The 25,505-nt window shown below is 36.2% G+C and overlaps 1 protein-coding gene across 7 annotated transcripts in view; it reads left to right on the top strand.

Annotated features, from left to right (window-relative positions):
• Positions 1 to 604: 604 nt before the first annotated feature.
• ECT2 (epithelial cell transforming 2) overlaps positions 605 to 25,505 on the top strand; it is a 63,149-nt gene continuing 38,248 nt past the window's right edge. For 2 of the 7 annotated variants that reach the window (XM_082625989.1, XM_082625993.1), the window contains exons 1-14: positions 605 to 723; positions 3,961 to 4,112; positions 4,740 to 4,819; positions 4,925 to 5,017; positions 6,561 to 6,743; positions 8,461 to 8,550; positions 9,402 to 9,509; positions 10,464 to 10,537; positions 11,249 to 11,379; positions 11,523 to 11,638; positions 11,739 to 11,801; positions 13,161 to 13,383; positions 17,464 to 17,600; positions 22,779 to 22,898. In XM_082625989.1, the coding sequence (XP_082482115.1) occupies positions 3,983 to 4,112; positions 4,740 to 4,819; positions 4,925 to 5,017; positions 6,561 to 6,743; positions 8,461 to 8,550; positions 9,402 to 9,509; positions 10,464 to 10,537; positions 11,249 to 11,379; positions 11,523 to 11,638; positions 11,739 to 11,801; positions 13,161 to 13,383; positions 17,464 to 17,600; positions 22,779 to 22,898 (1,548 nt within the window). In that variant the 5' untranslated portion in view covers positions 605 to 723; positions 3,961 to 3,982. Of the gene's footprint in view, positions 724 to 745; positions 957 to 3,960; positions 4,113 to 4,739; positions 4,820 to 4,924; positions 5,018 to 6,560; positions 6,744 to 8,460; positions 8,551 to 9,401; positions 9,510 to 10,463; positions 10,538 to 11,248; positions 11,380 to 11,522; positions 11,639 to 11,738; positions 11,802 to 13,160; positions 13,384 to 17,463; positions 17,601 to 22,778; positions 22,899 to 25,505 lie in introns of those variants that run through there. The other 5 variants (XM_082625992.1, XM_082625994.1, XM_082625991.1 and 2 more) reach the window with 4 other exon arrangements.

Raw genomic sequence — 25,505 nt, 5'->3', positions numbered from 1 at the left:
ATTTGTTCGAATGCAAGCTTATATTTTTTTTAAAAAGGCTTAGAAACACTAAGAATTTATTCTAGTCACCCGTGCAATTCCCTAGACCAGAGCACAGTGCTTTACATACGTCAGGATTTAAATAAGAGGCTGCTGATTTGAAGTCCATCTGGAGAGACTCCGAGTTCCCGTGTCCTGGGCCCCGCCGCGCCAACACAAACACCAAATCCCAAACCCCTTAACCCAACTTTAAATTCCTAAAGCTCAGGCAGAAAAATCTTACAGCTCACAGGAAGCACTGGGGAAAAATTCATCTGTCAAGGCACTGATTACGTTTAAAGGATTTGGTGGCGGGGGAAAAAAAAAAGCCAAAGGGACGGAGAATCCTCTCAAACCTTCCTTAGGAAATGGGATGTTTACTGAGTAAACAAACGGTAATCACAGACACACCTGCTACTCCCACAGAAGCCCAGGAGCCATTACTACCACCTCCTGGTCACATCCGGGCACTTCTCTACAAATTCGGGACGTTCTGACGTCGGAGCCGTTGGGTTTATTTGAAACACACGCACAACCAATCGGTTGGCACCTGCGGGGAGGTGGGCGGAGAGCAGCGGCCAATCACCGCCCCTCTGCGGGTAACTTTTTGAATTGGCTGCGGCCGCCGGCGGCGAGGAATGGCGGTAAAAGTGAGAAGGGTCGGTTCTTGAAAAGGTGGAACTTCCAGGGCGTCTTTTGAGAGTGGTGAGGCTCTGTGGGTGCGGGTGGCGGAGGTGGGAGTGGGCCGGCGTCCCTGGAGCAGTGGGCCGCTCTGCTTGTGTCCCACGGCCCCGCCCCGGTGACCGCGAATTCCGGAGCTCCCAGCCTTGGTTTCCCGGCTCTGGGAACCACACCGCCGCGTTCCCAACAGCGGGGCCGGGATGCGGAGTGGGAGCCCGAGGTCCGCCTGGCTGCTGTGCGTCGTCACCGCTCACCTGGTTGAGTATTTCTTCCGACAGAGTTTCTGGGCAAAGTGGGGAGTTGTCGGGAAGGGGGTCTTGGCAAACCGCAGTGGGCTCTGCGGCTCTGGGGGCCGGCAGCTGCGCCCTTTGGGGGCTTATCTCAGATTACTTAGTGGTTTCACCCTTGGATTCTTCTTGGCGTCTTCTCTTTAGTTTTTAGTATTTAAGGTAAAACGCCAGCTCGTTCCGGCGCCCCACCCCGCGTACAGTGCAGCCTCTGGAATCAGACCGGATTTGAACCCTTGTTTTGCCACTAACACTCTGATCTGGGGGGAATTAATCTCTCCGCTCTAGGTTTCTTTACCTGTAAGAGGAATATGATAATAATACCTGCCTCTTAGGATTGTTGCAAAGATTAAGTGAATACAAGTAAAAGGTTTAGAACAATGTCCAAACGTTTAGAATAATGCCGCATATTAAGCGTTAAATAAATATTGTTAGTCACAGTGTTATGTAATGTTAACAATGTTATTGTAACACCACCAACATATCCAGGAAGGCATTTAGCTCCTCCACCCTGAAAGATGATTGCCTACAAAAATAAGTAAGAGGAAACTTGTTTAAATGACAAATTTTATCTTTGTGATGAAAAAAAGGCATGAGTTGTATTTAGTTAGAAGCTCCTTGAGTATGTTCTCAGCTGAGAAGTAATCTGTATGGGTTTATGAACACTGATCCTTTTGTGTTTGTTATAAAAGCTTACAGAATACATAAATGTGAAAAAGTGATTAGTGTACTTCAGTTTGTAATCAGACTGTTGATATGTGATGGGTTTAGCATGCAGCTTTTTTCTAAATTTTAAAACTGTTTTGGCAGTAAATTGATCACATACAGTGTCATCAGTCAATTTTAATTTTTAATCACCTACCTTTTTTTTTTTTTGGCTGCGTGGGATCTTAGTTGTGGCATGCAGGATATTCGTTGCCCTGTGCAGGATCTTCGTTGGGGCCACATGGGATCTTTAGTTGCGGCATGCGAACTTTTAGCTGCAACATATGGGATCTAGTTCCCTGACCAGGGATCGAACCTGGGCCCCTTGCATTGGGAGCGCAGAGCCTTAGCCCCTGGACCACCAGGGAAGTCCCAATCACCTACCTGTTTTGATGGTCTTTAAACAGAGAGGCATAGGTGAAAAATGTAAACTCATGGTGTTTTTGATTTATTAAGGTCTCCCTCCTCCTACATTCCTTAAGGCAGGTTAATTCATCTCTTGGTTTTTCTTTTTAACATTCTTTTAAGGGGACTTTAAATGAAAGCCTGTTTAGATAGAGCCTTTCTTTTTCACTGGAAACATTTAAGTGTGGGACTTAACAAAAAAATAAGGGCTGGATAGAATTTATCATTGATTCTAAGTAAAGGCTCTTATTAACAACTATTGGAGCACTCCTTTGGAGAGCCTTAGAATAATGATTGCCATGGATGTTTGGTAAGACAATGAGAAATGTCCACATTGTGAGTATATATGAGAATGAATAATCGTCACTCATTTAGAGACATCATCTATTCAGTTTTTATCACAATTGGATTTGAGCTGTACTATTATTTCTTTTCCTGATGTAGAAACTGAGGCTTAACCTACTAAGTGCAGAGCTGAGACAGGAAGCTGAGTTGCTTGTCTTTGAAGTATGCACCTAATAATTGGGCTTAGGTCTGTTGTTATTAGTATGTACATATTCACACTATTTGACATCACCATGCCGAAATGATGCTAATGATACCTGAAACTATTACTTTGCTAAAAATCTGATGGAAGTTATTTGTATATTTTATTATTCTGAAAGAGTAGGCAAGAGATCAGGCATAGACCTCCGGATAAGATTGGGCTTCCTCTATATATTTGCCCAATATTCTGGAAATTTACTTCAAGATAATAAACTTACGTAAAAACCCCAATTTAAATTGATGAAGATCTATTCAACTTTTTCTTTATTCCCTGCTTGCTTAACTTTTCAACTCTGTAAGTCCTGGAAATTTAAAAACAGATTTTCTTTCATAGTCCAGAGTCTTATTGACATGTGTTAATTGTCTCGTGAAACTTTTGGACATTTGTAAAGTAATATAAAAGTACAGGTAAGGGAGCAGTCCAGTTATACATGAGAGGTTTGGAGAAATCTACAGAGGATAAGTCAAGAGTGGTGGGTCAGGGGTTGAAAGACATGATAGGTGGAGAATTGAGCACTATTAAATACAAGTAGGTGTGGAGTAAATTGTGATCTGTATTTGAAAAATGCTGGGAAATGCTTTGTGGCTGCAGCATACAGTCGATGTGGACTGGGGGAAATACAGGAGATGAGGCTAAATAGGTAGGCTAGGACTAAAGTGTAAAGTGGATGGTGAATTTGAACTTGATCATATAGGGAGCAGTGCTCATGGAAGTTCTAAGTAGCGAAATAATATGGTCACATTTGTTGTTAGGAGAATACCCTGGAAACCATGTGGAAAGTGACCTCTGAAGAAACTGGTGATAAAGTTGTTTGGAACTGCATTTGACCAAGTGGCCACTGTGGCATTGGCCACAAAAAGGGGGGCTGGGTCCCAGAGATACAGAGATGCTTTGGGGCAGGGCAAATGAGGCAGATGAAAGAGTATGGCTGGATCGTGTTTTTGACTGGAATTATTTGGGGGATGGTGGTATTATAAATGAATACAGGAAGAGAAATAGTTTGGTTGAGGGCAAAGGTATGGAGTGGGGAGGTAGCATAGTATTTATGAGTACCTTTGTGAGTACTTTTTGACTGTCAGGTAATATCTTAGTACTTTTGGTACATTGTTATTTTTACTGTATCCCTGTGAGTCAGTTATTAGTATCTTTATTTTACAGAAGAGCAAACTGAGGCTCAGAGAAGTTGAGTGACTTTGTTTGGTTCAGTATTTAAAAAAAAAAGGTAGTGATACTTTTTATAAGTTCTAGGTATAATGCTTGTTTTTGCGCAGTAATTGTTAGTTTCATGTAATTTTATTCATATTTTGTTTTTTTCAGCCATTGCAGAAGAGTACAAATAATGGCTGAAAATAGTGCATTAACATCCACTACTGGGAGTACAAGCTTGGCAGACTCTTCCATTTTTGATTCTAAAGTTACCGAAACTTCTAGGGAAAACTTATTTATTGGATCTACTTCATATGTTGAAGGTAAACATGTTATCTGCTTTAAAATATCAAATCACTATTTTAATCCTAAGCTTACTGACTAGTGACTTTCTTATGATTTAACTGTAATACTGTTAAGCTAGGCTACAGGTATTTAGTAAAAATTTGTTAACAGAAACTCTTTACACTAGATTTTTTTATTATTTTTTGGATAATGCTTCCCAACTTTGAAGGTGAAAGCATCTTGTTGGATATTGCTTTTTCCGTACCTGAGGGCAGTCTACCTGCAACATTGTTAGCTAGAATATGGTCAGTTATGACTGATCAGGAGAAGAGCCACTTCTTCCTTTTTCACTGTATAAATGGATCTTTCCTAAAGTTGCATGTGCTGTTGAAGAGGATGACTGTGCAAGTAGGTGAATGCTTTCTTTGGTTAGGAGGAGTGCTGATGTTTGAATACTTTGCTACAATACAATATGTTTCTCTTCTAAAATGATACATGATCAAAGTTTTAAAATAAGCTGGGAATTAAGTCATTTTAATTTCAGGGAATGTTATGATCTCAAACACGGAAAACATTCCAGATATAGCCAAAAAAGGGGTTAGGAACTACTGATTTTGATGTTAGTGAATAAAAATGTTTTACTTAAACATTTTTAATTTTAATAGAAGAAATGCCTCAGATTGAAACAAGAATAATACTGGTTCAAGAAGCTGGAAAACAAGAAGAACTTATAAAAGCCTTAAAGGTATGGGAATTTAATTTTTAGGGTTTTTTTTTATATTTTTCTTCCATCCGTGTATAAATAAATTTATAGTTTTCTTAACCTCATACTTAAGTCTCTTTTCCACAGACTATTAAAATAATGGAAGTCCCTGTTATAAAGATAAAAGAAAGTTGTCCTGGAAAAACGGATGAAAAATTAATAAAAAGTATTGTTAATATGGTAGGTCAAGCATTTCATTGCATGTGGCATGCTGCACTTCCTTTGATTGTATTTGTAGAGTCCACTTATGGTGATTGGACCTAAATTAGGCACAAGTTATACCCTGAGCACTCTGAAGCTAGATTAATAGAAACTATTACATTTATTTTAAAATTTGGGTGTTTCTGAAACCCCAAAATATAATGTTTCATAAATAATGAAATCCTTATAAAGTAATTTGGCATTGTTAGATTTAAATGACATTACATTTATGTATTTATGAAGATGACACTTTAAACTCTTTAGCTTCTTTTTTCTCAATAATTTTATATTTATTCTAAATTCTTGCTTTATTTCCAGAATTACAAATCACAATAATTGACAGTCATCAGGGAATTTACCTCAGCATGTGAAATATATCTAACTCTCTATACCAGTTATACTAGATTGTGAGGGCCTCCATGTCAAAATACCACAGACTGGGCAACTTAAACAACAGAAATTTATTTTCTCACTTTCCTGGAGGCTAAAAGTCCAAGATCAAGGTGTCAGCAGGTTCGATTTCTCTTGAGGCCTCCTTGGCTTGTAGATGGCTGCCACCTTCTTGATATATCTTCACACAGCCTTCTGTGCATGCACATCTCTGCTATCTCTTTCATGTGTCCAAATTTCCCCCTCTTATAAGGACACCAAGCCACCACTAATCCAATCTGACTAGGATCCACCCTTATGACTTCATTTAACCTTAATTACATGTTGAAAGGCCATATCTCCATATAGTCACATTCTGAGGTATAGGGGGTTAGGACTTCAGCATGAGTTTTGGATATACACAATTCAGCCCTTCACGTCAGCCTAGCAAATAAATCCCAGATAATTTACTGACCCATTTGAATTTTCTTTTAAATGGTTCTGTTCTTTAAAAACAGGAGTCATATAGATACCGAAATATCTTCATTCTTTTTCATAGATCTACAGTATAAAGTGTTAAACACTAACTTGCCTTTTTATATCCTGTGTTTGCCATGCTGCAACTGCCTACATATTTCATATCTTTCTCTTACTTCCCTTGTATATACTGAAATGATTAACTGCATCCTTTTTGTAGATGTTGCATGTCATAGTATTTTTTCTATTTTTCTGAAAACAATTTGTGCAGGAAGAACTATATGCGTGGCATCATTTTCTTGATCAGAATAAAGAGCAGTAGTGGATATCTTTCTAATGCATCTTACTATCAAAATAACGTGTACTTAAAAAATTCATCGTCTTTATTTTATATGCATACTAGATGCTTTATAATGACTACCAAGTCATGTCAGAAACTTATGCCTTTATAATCTTCAAAATTTAAGATCTTCATATGGATGGAGATATATTTATATAAAAACATAAGTAAAGAAATATGATTGTTCACTATTAAGTATAATGCTTATTGTATGATGTAAAACTTCTACAAATATGAAAATAAAAATATTGAGTTGATTTTTAGGTCTTATTTAGAGAGACACATGAATTAATTTTATAATATTTTATTTCTAATAACTCTGTGAAAAAAATCAAGGAAATTAAAGTGCCATTTGTAAAGATGGAATCAGTTGAAGAATTTAAAAGTTTGGATTCTCCAGAATTTGAAAATGTATTCATAGTCATGGATTTCCAGGATTCTGTCTTTAATGAGTTATACAAGACTGACTGTAGAGTTATTGGACCACCAGTTGTATTAAACTGTGCACAAAAAGGAGAGGTAAGAAAGAATATATGCTTATTATAACTTCTCAAGGTTAAATTTTTATTAAAGAATTTTTATGCAGAAAAATTTCATTAATTGTTGAGAATATGAATATTTAGGATAGGAATAGTAGTGGCTACTCTAATATAGTCCTTTAATTCTAAACAATATTATTTACATATATTTAGTCTCAATACCTGCAGTATCTTGGGAAGTAGTAGTTTGCTTAAACTTGAGTTCTAAAGATGTGTACATATACATAAACTTTAATTTTCCTCCACACAGAACTGGTACCACAGTTCCATTTTTATCAGTTTCTGCATGATTTAAAATTAGGGAAATTGGGCCTCCCTGGTGGCGCAGTGGTTGAGAGTCCGCCTGCCGATGCAGGGGATACGGGTTCGTGCCCCGGTCTGGGAGGATCCCATATGCCGCGGAGCGGCTGGGCCCGTGAGCCATGGCCGCTGGGCCTGCGCATCCGGAGCCTGTGCTCCGCAACGGGGGAGGCCACAACAGTGAGAGGCCCGCATACCGCAAAAAATAAATAAATAAATAAATAAATAAATAAATAAATAAAATTAGGGAAATTACTTTAGCTATTTATTTATTTATTCATTCATTCATTTATTTATGGCTGTGTTGGGTCTTCGTTGCCACGTGCAGGCTTCCTCTATTTGCGGCAAGAAGGGGCTACTCTTCGTTGCGGCGCGCAGGCTTCTCATTGTAGTGGCTCCTCTTGTTGCGGAGCACAGGCTCTAGGCGCACGGGCTTCAGTAGTTGTGGCACGTGGGCTCAGTAGTTGTGGCTCGCCAGCTCTAGAGCCCAGGCTCAGTAGTTGTGGTGCACGGGCTTAGTTGCTCTGCAGCATGTGGGATCTTCCCGGACCAGGGCTTGAACCCATGTCCCCTGCATTGGCAGGCGGATTCTTAACCACTGCGCCACTAGGGAAGTCCTACTTTAGCTTTTTGTTTTTAAATAGCATTTCAGTGTAAGAGTTGTAGTAGAGTTAATACCTATTCTTTGGTTTTTATTGCTCTGTTTTGGCATTCTTAAGCTTGCCTTAACTTTAAATTGCTTGGGTCTTTGTGCTTCTTTTGTTATAGATACTAGTAATGAGCACATGATAATCTTTAATTCTCTGTTTAGATTCAGAAGTGTTGCTTTCAGAAACCACAAACTTTTTAAAGGCCAAAATTATGGAAAATAACATTCCTGCATAATAGTGGGAATTAAATTTTTAACCATTCTCTTTCATGTATAGATAGATAGATAGATAAAACCATTTGTTAAATTATTTACTATTCCATTTTTTAGCTCAAAAATTGGAATCATATTTGGTTCAAGTGTGTGTATTATTAGTATTTATTAGAAAATATTTTTGACCTCCTTTAATTTGAAGCATTTACAGTAGCGTATGGAAATCTTTCCTTATAATACTTCATCTGTGTCAAAGTACATTTTGGAAATAAAGGTTTGGGTATGAATATTTATGTTTTATTTGCCAGTAGTAAAGTGTGTTTAGGTGATATGTATCAAATACGATATGGGAATCATGGGAAATTTTTATTGTGAAACTGGGTTTTTGCTATTTGTTGCATATTGAAAGATGGAAGTATATCTTTGGATTGGGAAAGTTAATTGGCAAGAGAGGGAAATACGTTTAGCTTGAGAAAGATGTGTTCTATTTTTACTGTAAAGAAGCTCACAGATTTAAAATTGTTGTATCCTTCAGCCTTTGCCATTTTCATGTCGCCCACTCTATTGTACAAGCATGATGAATCTAGTACTATGTTTTACTGGATTCAGGAAGAAAGAAGAACTAGTAAGTATTTTAAAACATTCTATTCAAAGAATATTTTTTCTAGCAAAATAAATTTAAATTAGCTTTTCTTTTTTTGATAGTTATATCATGGTTTTATTTTTAAAATATTGAAGGAGAAAGTACTATGAATATACTAGGTCTTAAACTTTGTGAAGAAATACTCTGAAGAGCCTTGTAAAGAAACAAATATTTCATCTAGGATAGCTGGTATATGAATTAGAAAAATTTCATGACTATCTAATCTGTTTAAACTGTCTTTTTGTTAAGTATCACATCAGCCACATTATTTGAAGTTTTTGTTTACGCATTGAGATTTTTTGTTCTGCAGGTCCAGCCTTAAAGCATTCTCATTGCTCTAGAGAATTCATAGAAACTTCTTTCTTTGATCCATAAAATTTTTTATGTTGGAGCTAATGGGGTATTACTCTAATTTTGTGGGAAGAATCTTGGTGTGATGGCAACCTGGTTTTAAAAAAATAATGTACCGGGACACACAGTTTTTCCAGGCATGAGCCCGATGTGTCCCCCTTTGCTTGGCAAAGCAATAATGCTATTTTCTACTTCACCCCCCTCCAAAAAGTAATATATTTACTTTTTTACTTGTGTGAAAGCCAGTTGTTAATTAACTTAGTTTTGTGTGATCATCTTTACTAGCTTATCTCTGTATAATTTTGCCTGTGCCAATAAGGCAAATGAACCTTTAATTTGTTTGACATAAAATTTATCTTTATAAAAATTCTCATATGTACCTTATAAATAGAAAGTATTCAGTAAATGTTAAATGCATTATAAACATAGTTTAAATTTTGTTCAAATTAATCATAAAGTCAATGTTTACATTTTCTTTTGAGGTCAGATTGGTGACATTGGTTCATCACATGGGTGGAGTTATTCGAAAAGACTTTAATTCAAAAGTTACACATTTGGTGGCAAATTGTACACAAGGAGAAAAATTCAGGGTATGTAAACTTTGGTATTTTTGTATATTTCAATATAGCACTGTTTGAGGATGGATTTAATAATAGTGTTCTTATCCTGTCTATTTCCCCCATAATTTATTGAGGATCAGAAATTCAATTTTTGCTATATGTACATTTAGTAAAAATTTTAAATCATAGGAGTGTGGCCCCTGAGGTTTGAAGGAGGCAGTGGAACTTGATTTAGGTCTTGAAAGATGATTGGGATTGTGGAGGTTGGTAGGTGGATAACAGTTTAGGCAGATGAATAATACTAGCAAAGATTACTATGAGCAGTGGTGAATAAGGAGGTCAGAAGGTGATGAGGGCAGATATCTCTCTCTTATCTAAGAGCAGAACTTTGTTCTTATAAAATGGTTCCAAGATTTAACTTGTGAAAATTATAAAAGAACAGGAGAAAATACTTTTATTGGGATTAAAGTTTTAGTTTAAGATTGCACTTGAATACGTTAGGAAGAGTTTATCACTTTGTTCCCACCCTCCATCAGTGTATTTATGTAGCAAATGGTAATTTTAGGGTATTGTTGAATTCCTGGGAGGTATACTTACAATTCATATCTAAGGTTTTAGTGACTTAATGAGAAATTTTCTCTTACTGCTGTCTTGGGGGTTAGTACTTCCAAGGAGGTAAACACAAAGAGAAATAGAAATGTAATAAAGATGAACTTAATTAACTTCACAGATGTATTTTTTTAAAATACAGTGAAACAGTTTGGACATCATGGAACTTGTTTCAAAGTTATTTTAACCTAAATTGTATGATGGAAAGATAGTTTTTTCTGTTAATTTTTCTTTATATTTTGTTACAAAGCAGATGAACAATGATCTAAGACTGTGCAAAATGTATGTATATAATTGCTTATAACTTGCATGAATGCAGTTATTTAAGGTAAAAATTCACCATATAATTAATGATAAACATGTTTATGTTTTTAGATAGCTGTGAGCCTGGGTACTCCAATTATGAAACCAGAATGGATATATAAAGCTTGGGAAAGGCGGAATGAACAGTAAGTGTTTAGAAATTCAGTAGTTAATTATGTGAATCAGTCACGTTGTGTCATGAAGATAAACCCACGTGCCCAAAATTCATAGATTAGTATATAAAAAATTAATTCAGTCTTTGTGAAGTTTAGGGAATAAAGTCTAGGAGGAGCAAAGTTTTGTTTATAAAAAATTGAAAATGGCAAGACATCTATGATATCTTTGAACTTCACTTTGTGAAATAATTTAATAACCATTAAGAACATTCTAAAATTATCAGGTAATAGCTTAATGCATCTGGATGTTTGGGTTGTGCCGTATTTTTTCTTATTTTCTGTTTGTCTGGTTACATTTTAAGTGGTGATTGCATTTCGTAACCTTGTTAAGCTTTACAATCTCATAATTCCTTGCTATTGTACTTCATTATTACTTAAGATTTTATGAAACTATAGAACTCCTGGAATGCATGTAAAATTTCATGTACAGAGCAGAGATTTGCATCTTGTAAAGATTACCCGTGATTAAACTTTGTGAGATGTTACTTCTGGGATGACTGAGGACACGTCAATTTTTTTTTTAACTGACATTTTTATGAATATTTCAGGACCAAATGTAAAATATTTTCAGTAAATAGGTTATGCTAAAACCTTGAAAATTACCGTAGATTTATAAATTAATCTGCCTGACTTATTGAATTTCAGCTAAGCTGGCTTTAGAAGAGTGTGTTTTGTTTTTAGGGATTTCTGTGCATCATTTGATGAATTTAGAAATGAATTTAAAGTTCCTCCATTTCAAGATTGCATTTTAAGTTTCCTGGGATTTTCAGATGAAGAGAAAACCAATATGGAAGAAATGACTGAAATGCAAGGTAGAATTTAGCATAATTTAGAAGTTATATGTATTTTATTCCTTACTCCTGTTGATCACTTCCTGGTGAATATGCCTCTTTAAAAATTTGGGCCTGGGGCTAAATAGTTGGGCTTATGTATGCTTGTATGCTTTTCTCTTTAGGAGGAAACTATTTACCTGTTGGAGATGAAAGATGCACTCACCTTATAGTTGAAGAGAATATAGTAAAAGAACTTCCATTTGAACCTTCAAAGAAACTTTATGTTGTCAAGCAAGAGGCAAGTAATTCTAGAATGAGATTGATTTTTAAAAAACATTGGTAATATTGATAGCTTATCTGATGAGATAAATTCTTAATTAAAATGTTCTTTCCCCTAGTGGTTCTGGGGAAGCATTCAGATGGATGCCCGAGCTGGAGAAACTATGTATTTATATGAAAAGGTATGCTTTTTGTCCCTTTTGTCATTTGTTCTGTGAACTTGATTGTATAAAGATGACACTTCTTTTATCCCAAAAGAGCATAGTATAATTAGCACACAGGTCATCTTTTTTTTGTCATATTTAGGGGTTTCAGAATAATTATAAACAGTTGGATATTGAGTAATAGTCTATGTAGACTTAATGTATTGGATCTTATTTTAATCTAATACATTTCATTCTGTGCAAATTCTTGATAATACCATTATGAACAGTAACATCCCTATCTTCAAAAACTTAGAACCTTAAAGGAAAGAGAGATGTGCAAACAGTTATAGTGCTGAATGAAATGTGCTATAATGGAGTAATGTATGTATTTTAACTAGCTTCACTCTGAGAGACTCAGGCACGATTGAAAGAGCAAATAAATATTGAGCCAGCTTCCTAGGCTAGCCTGGTAAGGACATTCGTGTGAGATAGCAGGTGGGAGAGGGTATGAAAACTTGAAAGTACATTAAAATAGCAAGTAGTTTAGTATGACTTTGGAAAAGAGTGTGGGAAAGAAGGCCAACAGATAAAGCTGACTAGATAGGCAGAATCAAGTTTTTAATATGTTAAAGGGTTTGGATTTGTCCTGTAAGTATTGGAATCACTGAAGAATATTAAGGGGAGAGATGGCATTTTAAAAATTACTGTAGTAGAAGGAATATAGGCAAGGAAAAATCCAGCCTTCATGCTGGATCTTGGTGAAAAGTAGTATCATTCACCAAAATGTGACATAAAGGTATAGAAGCAGGCTTTAAGGAAAATTTACTTCAGTTCGAGATTTAATAATTTTGAATGGAATATTTGAAAGCGAAGATGTGGATTTATTGTGTTTCTATAGAATCTGAATATGTACTCTGTTGTGTTCTCTTTGGACTCTTTTATTCTCAGTGTAAGGTTCCTGACATAAAGTTTAAAAAATATGCCTTAGATTTCAGAAGAGAACTCCTAAAATCAAGTGGTATTCGACAAATATTGGAGAGCACTATGTACAAGCACCGTGCTAAATGCCAGAGATATGGTGAATGAAATATGAATGGTCTCTGTCTTCCTGGAGTTTATGGCCTAATAGGGAGTAGACAATAAAGAAGCTTACAGACGAATATGTAATAGTAATAGTGCTATGGAGAAAAAGCATTAGGTGTTAAGGGTTAGATAATTACAATGGTCCTTTGATTATTATGTTTCATGAAGCTTCTGAATTACATGGAAGAGTATATAGATGTACAGTTGTGCAAAATCCCGATTTTGTCAGACTCGTAAATATATTTTTCTTTTGTTCCTGTCTCAGTAAAGAACCACGGAAGTAAAATTGAGCTTTTGTGCTTTTGATTGCAGGCTAATACACCTGAGCTCAAGAAATCAGTATCACTGCTTTCTCTAAGTACCCCAAACAGCAATCGCAAAAGACGTCGTTTAAAAGAGACACTTGCTCAGCTTTCAAGAGAGACAGACATGTCACCTTTCCCTCCCCGTAAGCGCCCATCAGCTGAACATTCCCTTTCTATAGGGTCACTCCTAGATATCTCCAACACACCAGAATCTAGCATTAACTACGGAGGTAATTCACATTTTAAAAAATTGATCTTTAAATTTAGTGGAATAGAATAATTATTAGAATATAGATAAATCCCTACTACAGTGAATATGAAAGGCTCTTTGTTTTACATTAATTAATTAATTTATTTTTGGCTGCGTTGGGTCTTCGTTGCTGCACGTGGGCTTTCTCTAGTTGCGGCAAGTGGAGGCTACTCTTCGTTTCGGTGTGCGGGCTTCTCCTTGCGGTGGCTTCTCTTGTTGCGGAGCAGGGGCTCTAGGCACGCGGGCTTCAGTAGTTGTGGCACGTGGGCTCAGTAGTTGTGGCTCTCGGGCTCTAGAGCGCAGGCTCAGTAGTTGTGGCGCACAGGCTTAGTTGCTCCACGGCATGTGGGATCTTCCCGGACCAGGGCTCGAACCTGTCTCCCCTGCATTGGCAGGCGGATTCTTAACCACTGAGCCACCAGGGAAGTCCCAGAAAGGCTCTGTTTTTAATGACCTTTGTTCTGTCTGAGGAGAAGAGGCACATGAAAATGCTTACATTTAATAGTTGCTTGCTATATACTAACTGTTTATGTGTTTTGTGTACTTATAAGATAGGTTTTATTGTCCCTGTTTTACAGATGACTAGATTGAGGTTAGAGAAGTAAAACTTGTCTGGGGTCACACAGCTAGAAAGTGATAGAACTGTTCAAAGAGCAGGTTCTTAACACAAAGGAACCATAGAAGTTGTCACATAGATTATGGAGAAAATAGGTATAGTGAAGTCAGAGGAAGGTGAATTTACTTTGTTCTCAGCTGATACAGGAAGCCACCTATAATTAGCTCTTCTCCCTTGATCTTCAGTTTTTCCCCTCTGTTTTTTTTAGTCTGCACACAAATTTGTTGTGTTTTCTAATATATGAAACAATCAAAACCTTCCCTGGTCTCTGTAATACTTTCCACTTACTATCCCATTTCCCCCTTCCCTTTCATATAGGTACTCTTGAAGGAATCACCTTGATCCATTGTCTCATTTCCTTGCTTTTTATTTTCCTCTCAATTCATTCCAATTGAATTTCATTCATTCCAGTTGCTCTTGCTGGGGGTGCTGACAGTTTTTGTGTAATCAGCAGCATTCAACACATTAGCAGCTACTCCTTCCTGGACACATTTTTTAAGTTTGGCTTCTGCATATCACTCGTTTCACATTCTCCTTGACCTAACTTCTCTAACTCTAAATGTGGAATATCATTCCTGAGTCGTTTCTTCTCCATTGAATTCTTCCTAAATGATATCATTTAATTCCATGGCTTTTCTATATGCTGTTGACTCCCAAATTTGAGGTTTTCCCTGTCCAACTATATACTTGACACCTCCTTGTTCATGTCTAATACACATCCTAAACTTAACATAATCAAATTAGAACTCTTGATTCTCTCTGCCACTCCAACTCTGTTCCTTTGTTACCCTTCCTTTATCAACGTTTTCTGTAAAAATGGTCTCTCTTAGACAATTGCAGTGGTCCCCAAGGTGGTCTCCCTGTACTCATTTTTGCCTTTCTACATGCAGACTAAGCAGTCTCTAAAAACGTATAAATTAGTTCATGCCATTCCTCTGCATGAAATCATTCAATGGCTTTGTATTACCGTAGCTTTCAGGTTCCTGTGTAATCTTCACCTACTTCTAACCTCATGTGCTTTTGTCCTCCACTAAGCCTCTCTGGGTGTCAGTCATAATATCTTTATTATTCTTCAGATTTTTCTACTACAACCATACCTCAGGAACTTTATATTTGCTCTCCCTGTCTTAAAGAAATCTTATCGGGGTTCTCTTTAAAGTTAAGTCTCTGTCCCACCACTCCTTCCTACCAACCCGTTACCTGGTTGTTGTCTTCAGTAGTAGTTATCACTGTTAGAAATTGTTTGTTTACTGCTTTATTTTACTTGCTTTACCAGAATGTAAGCTGGAAGAGAACAAGAACCTTGTCTAGCTTCTCTGCTTTATTCCCAGTGCCTAGTAGAGAGTAGGTACTCACTAAATATTCATGGAAGGAATTGAAAGTCAATTTAAGGTAGGTCCAGAAAACTGAGGTGGATTTGAGATTATAGGAGGAGCAAGAATACAGGTAACAGTGTACAAAATGAATTTTTAGGGAATAGTGAATAGGTCAGTTTGCTTGGAGGATGGAGGAGTAAGAGTCAAATTAGAAAGGTTAATTGAGGCCTAATATTAGAGAACTTTGAAATGAGACTGACATGTCTGATCTGTATATTGTCATCAGCAAGGAACTTTAGAAACTTGAGCAGCAGAGTGATTCATTGAGTAAGTAATTTGTAGTGGATTATTCTGAAGCATGATTAGAAGTAAGGCAGTTTAGAGATAGCCTGACCATGAAGTAATCTCTAGAGACTTGGGCCACAAGGTAATAAGGCCCTAAACCAGGGTTGATGATGTTTGGAAAGAAAAGTGAAAAGCACTGGGGAAATATTGATAGAATGGAGTGATAGGGAGGAAGAGGAGAAGATGGCAAAGTATTAAATGGAAGAAATTCCACCTTAGCAAAAATAGAAAGTTTATATTTTGGAGGAAGGAGTGTAGTTTGAGAGAAAATCCAGGTTAAATTGAGGTAGAAATGTCCAGTAGGCATTTGGAAAAGCTGAACCAGGTGCTTGGGCAGGGGATTATGATTAGATATGTAGATCTAAGAATTTACTGGTTCTATGATCATGGTGGACATAATGGGCATGAGATGGTAAGATATGAACATAAAGGACTGAAGTTTGAATATGAAGTTGAGGGGACAGAAGAAAATGAACCACTAAAGAAAACAGACATGACAACTGTTATATGTTAGGTATTCTGAATAATAGAATACCCAGTTTGTAGATCGCTGCTTAGACACAATAATTAAATTAGATCAGTGTATGTCATTTTTCTCCCCCTAAAGTATACCGTAATGGCAGAGGCTCCTGGGTCTGGTGAGTGTAGCCCAAAATAATAAATGGCAAGTGGGAAACTCTTTGAAGCCTGTGTTTTTGTTTTTTGTTTTTTTTAAACATTCAGAACTCCACAGTATGCATGATTGTTTAAATTAATGCTTATGATTATTTATCATTGAGTAAATTTGATATGCTGGGACTATATATTGTCTTCTTTCATGTCATTCTATTATGTGTTATACATTCCTTTTCCTATTGAGAAACTTGCTTTTAGGAGATTCTGTATATAATGTTTAAGTACTCTAACCATATTGATAGTAAGAAAATATATTTTAAGCTTTTATGAAATTTCATTAAAATTTTTTTCTTGAGGTACATATAAAATATACTAATGCATCCTCCCTCCAATTTGGGTTAGACTGAATGTCTTATGTTAAGATACTTTAACAGAGAATTTAGTTAATGTTGTTGGGTTTTTTTTTTTGTTTTTTTTTTTTAAGGGAGTCTTTCTCCATATATATATGAAAAGTTTTCCATTATTGTGACTGTGCAATCGTAACAACCTTTTCCTTCTGCCATATTTGCTTTAGTATTCATTCATTCATTCTCTCTCTCTCTCTCTTTTTTTTACATACACGTGTATTTTTTATATCTGTGCTGTATTTTTTATATCTGTGCTGTTTTGAGAGTAAGTTGGAGATATGATGTGCCTCTACCTCTAAATACTTAATTGTGTGTTTCCCAAAATACAGGAATATTTCTTACATAAGTACAGTATAAGTATTGTAATTAGGAAATTAACATTTAATACTATGATCTACTCTATAGACCTTCAAATTTTACCAGTTATTCCACTAATGTCCTAATGTGCTTTTAAGCAAAAGAAAAAAGTTTTTTCTGGCTTAGGATCCAATCCACGATCACAGGTTGTTGAGTTATCTTTCTCTAGTCTCTTCTTATCTGGAACAGTTCTTTTTTTTAATGACCTCGATATTTTTGAAGAGTATATGACCATTATTTTTTTCTGGCCTTATTGTAGGAGGAAATTCTACTTTAATGAAAATGTGTATGGTGGTATATTTGTAAGAGTAGATATCGTTCCCTTTTTTCCTGTTAAATTTGTACAGTGTTTGGTACTCACATCTGACTTCCATTTTAAATCTTTCCTCCTTTTTACCTTTTAGAAACACCAAAGTCTTGTACTAAGTCATCTAAAAATTCTACTCCAGTTCCTTCAAAGCAGTCAGCCAGGTGGCAAGTTGCAAGAGAGCTCTATCAGACTGAAAGTAATTACGTAAATATATTGGCCACAATTATTCAGGTAAGAGTTTGGAAAAATGATCTCTGTTCCAGTGTTTATAAGTAAAAAAATCTAAGTGGTATTATTTTTTATAAGAAAATTATATAACATAGAATTTGAACATAGATATTAAAAATGAAAATGTATGACAAAAACTGCTCTTAGGGAAATGGCATAACTGTAAGAGTAGCGTTTTATTCATGCAGAAATAGCATTTTTTTTAAAATAGTGACTTTAAAGAGAGAAGGATCCTCAGTAGACAATCTTAGAGGGGACTGAGTTTAACTCAGAATTTAGCAGCTTCCATGTCAAGATACTGCATTTATATTTGGAAGTGGTAGCTTTTTCTGATAATGTGTACTCTAGAGTCACTGCTTTATTTCTTACTGTATATATATGGAAAAGCAATTAGCAATGAAGCATAACAATATGGTTGTCAGTAATTTTTTTTAGTAATCCTTTACTGTGTCGAGTTTTCTTAAATTACGCAGTGGTCAAATGTTCACTCATTGCTTACTAATATTAAAATGTACTATGGGGGCTTCCCTGGTGGCGCAGTGGTTGAGAGTCTGCCTGCCGATGCAGGGGACACGGGTTCATGCCCCGGTCCGGGAAGATCCCACATGCCGCGGAGCGGCTGGGCCCGTGAGCCATGGCCACTGCGCCTGAGCGTCCGGAGCCTGTGCTCCGCAACAGGAGAGGCCACAACAGTGAGAGGCCCACGTAACGCAAAAAAAAAAAAAAAAAAATGTACTATGAAGTTATTTCTGAAGAAAAACAATTCTAATGAATCCTTGTAGGTTGAGATTGAAGAAGATATTAGGGAATAAATCAAAATTCAAGGTTCTGAAAGACACAATAATAGGACATTATTTTGGAATCTGTAGAAAGAAGGAATAACTTTGTTTGTGGTAATGAAGGAAATAGTTTGCTAGGAAAATACAGTTGATACCACCAAGCTTGACTTTGAATAGAAAAATGATAGGGAGTTTCTGATTTGGGTTTAATTTTTAACTGATCCTCTATTTGAAATCTTAATGTGTCTCGTTAAGGTTGAATATAAGGCCTTTAGTTGCTTGTACCATTGATAAAATGCATGGATAAGAAATGAAAAGACTTCTTTCTTGGTATTCACAGAGAGATTATTCTTCACAGTTAATTTTTTTAGCAGTAGTCAGGGTTTTATGAGGCCCTCTGCCATATTAAACTTCACTTGTTTTAAGTCAGCTCTGCTCTTATGCCTCAAGGGAAATCATCCTAGATGAGTTTCTTGTTGAAGTTTTTATAGTCAGCCAAAATGTGGTTGAGTAGCAGAAAATCCCTTTGGCATAAACTGTTCATGTACTTTGGTAGCATTTATTACCTAGAAATATAAATCCTTTCAGCCCGTGGTAAAGGCACTGGAGTTTCAGAATTTTAATTTGCATATCAATTAAATCCACTACAACTTCTTTTTTAAAAGCACTTGTAATTATTACACTGTAGACAGACTTTCATACCACTGTGCTTAGTATAAACTCACCTAAGTTTACTTAAAAGATTGTGGTCTAAATTCATGATAGTGTTCTTTTTAAGCTTTTTTTTTTTTTTAGTTTGGATTTGGAATAGCTTAATTTTAACTTAGCCCCCAAATTAAATGACTATCCAGAAGCATGTTGATGTATGCCAGATAATACTTAGGTACCTATTAATATAAAGTTTTGTGACAAGTGTTAAAGAGGGTTCCTGTTTTAAAGTAACTTAGACTGGAAGAGGAGTTAAAATATACACACCTATTATAATACGAAGTGGAAGGTTATGAACTTCATGAGGGAGGTTTAGTTAAGGTATTTGGAGATTTGTATGGTGAGAATTTTGCTCCTCTTCCAGCTTAGGGAAGGTTTGGTCTGGAATTTTCAATGGTTGAACATTGGGAAAAGTATCATAAAGAAGATACAAATTGAAGTGAGTTTTAAAGCATAATTATGATTGATGCACGCAAAGAGTATGGTAGGAAGTGTATTTGAGATTATTCCAACAGTACAAACGACTGAAGATATGTATCATTCAAGGTATTACAGAGTAGTCTAGGGGGATTAGAGTTGAGGGTGGGTTAAGGGGACTGGGATAGTGGTTGGAGTATGGATACAGTGAGAGTTAAGACTGCTTATGCCAGACTGGAGAAGGCCTTTGTACAGTGTGTCACGTGTAATTATAGAAGAATTTTTGATGGGAGGGGGGATGATATCACTTGACTTGTATTTTAGAAGGGAACTTGTTCACTTTGAAGGAGGTATTGAAGAAGGGGAAATTGTGGAGGCAAGGAGATCAACTTGGAGGTTATTTTGGCAGTCTTGGTTAGAGATTTTGAGAACCTGAACTTCTTAGGATAGTATCAGTGAGAATGAAAAGAAGATAGATTTGAGAAATATTGGAAAGGTAGAATCAGTAGTTTTTTGGCTAACTAATTTTATATGAGGGATTAAAACAAACACAGTAGAACTGTTTTAAGGTATTGTGTCTTAAGAATACTGAGAAGTTTTAATGAATCTTGATGTATTTTGGTGTCTGAATATTTTTGTTTAGGAATTTTAATTAAATGTTGACTAGATAAAGGCATGCTTATAAATGGTTACAGATATCTTTGCATCCTCTATTGTGTTTTTTCCCAATTCCATTTCTTTACCCCCTCTCGGCGATAACTGTAATCTGGAATTTTGTGCTTATCATTTTCCTTATGGATCTATCACATATGTGTAGAAAATCAAATGTATATATTTTTTAGTGAATTGCTTTTTTCACTTGATAGAAATGTTCTTGAAACACATCTGTGTCACTGCATGTAGCAGTAATTCATTTTCCTGTATGAATATTCCAGCGTTTTTAACTTTTATTTTTAATAGACACTGAAATTTGTTTTCGTGTTTCGTTGCTGTTTGTGTTTACTATTACTTGTAGTGCGGCTGTGAATATTCTTATTCATGGCTCCTTGAGAACATATTCTGGGCAAAAACCTGGAATTTCTGGATCATTGGTCAAACACACTTTTAATTTTACTGCAAGTTGTTAGTATGTTGGAAACTAGGTTTTGTGTTGGTCTCCTGTTCCCACTGAGGCTTTTATAGGTGAAGCTTAACTTTCATCAGTTTAGGCAAATATCTTTGGGGCAAAAGGTGATTTAGTATTCAACTTTCTACTTTCACTTAGATTTTGGCCTCCGAAGGTACCTCACTTTCTTGTCAGCTTATCGCTGTATTTAGAAAGAGGTTTTTCTTCAGTATTTTGTTTTCAGCAGGTAGCTTTCACCATACTTACAGAAGTGGAAAGCCTAAGGGGGGGATAAACTGTTGTAGAATTGTAGTCATTCTTAAAAATAGGAACAGTTCATAATCTTAATGAAGTTTCTTACTATTTAGAATGTACTTTCTTCCCCCCTTCCTTCCTTCAATCCCCTCCTGCCCTTTGTGCTGTTGTCATTCATTTTACTTCCACATATGCTAAGAACACAATAATACATTATTATTTTTACTTTGAATAGTCAATGAACATTTTAAAATTCAAGTCAAATTTTATTAATTATATAGTAAAATTAACTCTTTCTTTGATGTACATTTCCATGAATTTTAACACATGTGAAAATTTGTTTAACCACCACTACAATCAGGATACAGAATATTTCCATCCCCCAAAAAACTCCTGGTACTGTTCCTTTATGTCACACCCTTTTCTCCTTCCACCTCCTGGTAACCACTGATCTCTTCTCCATTTTTATAATTTTGTGGTTTTTGAAAATGTCATAAAATGGAATCATAATACAGTAGTCCCCAACCTTTTTGGCACCAGGGGCTGGTTTTGTGGAAGACAATTATTCCACGTATGGTGGGGGTGCGGGGGATGGTTTCGGGATGATTCAAGGACATTACCTTATTGTGCACTTTATTTCTATTATTATTACATTATAATATATAGTGAAAAAATTATACAACTCACCATAATGCAGAATCAGTGGGAGCCCTGAGCTTGTTTGTTTGTTTTTTCCTGAGCTTGTTTTCACTTGCCACTCCTGATAGGGGTCTTTTTTGTTTTTGTTTTTGTTTTTTTGCGGTACGCGGGCCTCTCACTGTTGTGGCCCACCCCGTTGCGGAGCACAGGCTCCGGACGCGCAGGCCCAGCAGCCATGGCTCACGGGCCCAGCCGCTCTGCGGCGTGTGGGATCTTCCTGGACCAGGGCACGAACCCGTGTCCCCTGCATCGGCAGGCAGACTCTCAACCACTGCGCCACCAGGGAAGCCACCTGATAGGGTTTTGATGAGTCTGCAAGCAGTCGATTTGTTATGGTCTCTGTGCAGTCGCATCTCTCTGCTAATGATGATCTCTATTTGCAGCTGCTCCCCAGTGCTAGCATCACTGCCTCAGCTCCACCTTAGATCAACATGGTTATAAACAGGTCTTCTAGCTTCACATCCAGTCTTTTCCCCCTAAACCAAGTTTTTTTTGCTATCATTTAAAAACATTTAGTACTTACATTAAGTGTATGACTGCTTATTGCTTTGTTCCTTACTTACTTGAGTAAAGTAGAAATTACTGTGAATCCTACTAACAATTTTAATGATTTATAGAACTGTGATAAACTTTTATTAGATTCTAATGTAACATTTTATTTTATGTTATTTTATTTTATTTTATTTATCTTTTAAATTTCTATTTATTTATTTTTGGCTGTGTTGGGTCTTCGTTTCTGTGCGAGGGCTTTCTCTAGTTGCGACAAGCAGGGGCCACTCTTCATCGTGGTGCGTGGGCCTCTCACTATCGCGGCCTCTCTTGTTGCGGAGCACAGGCTCCAGACACGCAGGCTCAGTAGTTGTGGCTCACGGGCCTAGTTGCTCTGCGGCATGTGGGATCTTCCCAGAGCAGGGCTCGAACCCGTGTCCCCTGCATTGGCAGGCAGATTCTCAACCACTGCGCCACCAGGGAAGCCCTAATGTAACATTTTATTATAAGACTGTATATATACACAGAGATGAATAAATAAATAGGATAAAACAGACTAGAAAGTGTTATGAGAAAAGGTCTCAAATTTAGGGAGAAGTATTTTTTTTTTCAACTTTTTTTTCTTTTCCATTAACATCATAGCTCTCCTTTATCACTGTCTGTATGTAGATTTTAAATTTTTTTTTCTTTTTCCACAATCTACCTAAACTAATCTTTTTCACCTTTTAGTTATTTCAAGTGCCATTGGAAGAGGAAGGACAACGAGGTGGGCCTATCCTTGCACCAGAAGAGATTAAGACTATTTTTGGTAGTATTCCAGATATCTTTGATGTACACACTAAGATAAAGGTAAATTTGTATGTGTTAGTGTGGTAATAATTCTTTTTACATTGTGTATATTTACTACGATTTTTCAGGTAATTCTGACTAGCTAAATAAGTTTTGTATTTAAAATTTCTTAATCCCTCATTTATTCCTTTGAATCATTTGTCCCTTTGCTCCGGTGCCTTATTAATATTTGCTGTTTGCCTGTTTTTTGATTTTGATTAATTTGAAAATAAGGAATTTAGACCTTATGGAGTCTTTTCTATAGAGACATGTGTTTGCTAGTACTATTTTTCTTATTTTCCTGCTGTTGTTCATCTTAAGTTGTGTGTTTTTGTTTTGCTTTGGTTTGTTTGAAAAACTGTGAAGTTGGAAGGAACTCGAGATCATTTCTTTCATTTCTCTCTATCTGTATGGTCAGATAAATGCGAAAACCGTGTAAGACAATGCTATCCTCTTTTTAATGATTTTCCCTTGATGAAGGGTCCATGAATTCCAGGTATCAATCTCTCATAGTAATGTAATTTGGGGGCAGGTTTAGCTGAACTCTTAAAAGTAGTTTAGCATTATTTCCTCTCAGTTTTCCTATGTGATGCCTGAGCAAAATTTATCAGTTTTCCTCTCAAAACAACCCATATTAATGTTTATTCCAGCTTTGTGCAGTGGCAGTATCATAGCCAATGAGGTTTATCTGAGGTGCGCTATTATTGCTAATTGAAAACTTTTCCCTAAGTGTTTATTCTATATTACAATAAAAAGATCAATCTGAATTACAGAATGTTTTCAAACAAATACATTAACTTACTTTTGATTTTACTGCATGTTGTGGACAAAAATATAAAAGATCTATAAGTTAATAAAAATGCAATTTATCAAATGCTTTTATTTTGTATTTTATCAAAACCCTTGACCACATTTTACTTATTTCTAGATTTACAAGTAATTTTGAAGGAGTCTTTCTTTTCTTAAAAAGCTAGAGAATCTCAGGCTAGTTTCTCCTTATTTCCAGTTAGGATTCTGAATATTTGAAGAGTAAAAGTTTCTTGGAATGGTTTTTTTTCTTTCTTTTTTTTTTCATAAGAAACACTGAGAGGCATAAAGGTAGAGTGGAAAGGCAAGCAGGTTTTCATCTTGGTGTTTTACTACTGATTTGTGGATCACTCTGTGTTAGTCATTTAGCCAGTCTGGGTGTGCAAGTTCCCGTACAGTATAAAATGTTACATACTATGGGCCTCCCTGGTGGCGCAGTGGTTGAGAGTCCGCCTGCCGATGCAGGGGATACGGGTTCGTGCCCCGGTCTGGGAGGATCCCATATGCCGCGGAGCGGCTGGGCCCGTGAGCCATGGCCGCTGGGCCTGCGCATCCGGAGCCTGTGCTCCGCAACGGGGGAGGCCACAACAGTGAGAGGCCCGCATACCGCAAAAAAAAAAAAAAAAAAAAAAAAAAATGTTACATACTTTTTATGTGTATAGGATCATAATCTCAATTCAGAAAATCATGTTCTCTGATTGACTGGATCTTTTTTTTAAAAAAAAAAAATTTCTTTTTTACTAGATGAAAGAGTCTTTAAATTCTATAGTGCTTTACAGTTTTCAAAAGTTTCATATACATAATTTCATATAATCCCATAATAACCCTCTTTTTCCACACTACCCTTATATTGCCCTCCTCGCTTCCATCTTCCCACCAGTAACCACTAGTTTGTTCTCTATATCTGTGAGTCTGCTTTTTTGTTTGATCCAGTAGTGAGTCCCTGGAGCTTTGAAAACGATGGTCACCCTTTAGTTTTCTAATGTGTAACAATTTTTTAAGCTTTTATAAACTTGGATTACCAGTATTTCAACTAGTAGTTGTTTTTTAGCTTATTTCAGGTTTGTCATACGTTTAAAATTTTAAAGCCTATGTTTTTTTCTACAGTGACGGCAATGTATGCTGTCAAACATTTATTTGTAAAATAAAGGAGAAAAGGAAAAAGGAGTAGAAAAAACCTATAATCCCATAACCCAAATACTCCTAAAATTTTGTTGTATTTTCTTTCTGTTTTTTTTATGCATAACATTTTTTTCTTCTTTTGGATGTAGCCCACCATTTATCAAGTATTGTCACATCTATTGAACATTACCAAGAAGTTGATATTATAATTGTCCACATTTTACAGATGTGAAACTGCTACATACAGAGATTAAATAATTTTTCTAAAGTCAGTCATATAATAAATGCTGGACACTGAATTTGAACCCTTTTTTGTCCAACTGTTCTCCTAAACCTTAATGTTGTCTTGCCCCCCCCTTCTAATGAGATAAAATTGACATATAACATTGTATTAGTTTTAGGTGTACAACATAATGGATTGATATATGTATGTATTCCAAAATGGTCACCACAATAAGTTTAGTTAACATCTGCCACCACACATAGTTTTTTTTTTCCTTCCTTTGTGATAAGAACTTTTAAGATCTACTCTCTTAGCAACTTTCAGATATACAAAACAGTATTGTTAACTATAGTCACCATGCTCTACATTACAGCCTAAGGACTTATTTTTGTTATAACTGGAAGTTTGCACCTTTTGACCACCTTTACGCATTTCACCCACCCTCCTCCCCCTGCCTCTGGCAACTACCAATCTGT

Source organism: Mesoplodon mirus (assembly GCF_964341445.2).
Source record: "Mesoplodon mirus genome assembly, chromosome: 6".
Classification (NCBI taxonomy): Eukaryota; Metazoa; Chordata; class Mammalia; order Artiodactyla; family Ziphiidae; genus Mesoplodon; species Mesoplodon mirus.
Note: the sequence above shows the minus strand (reverse complement) of the source record. Positions and strands in the feature narration are given on the sequence as shown.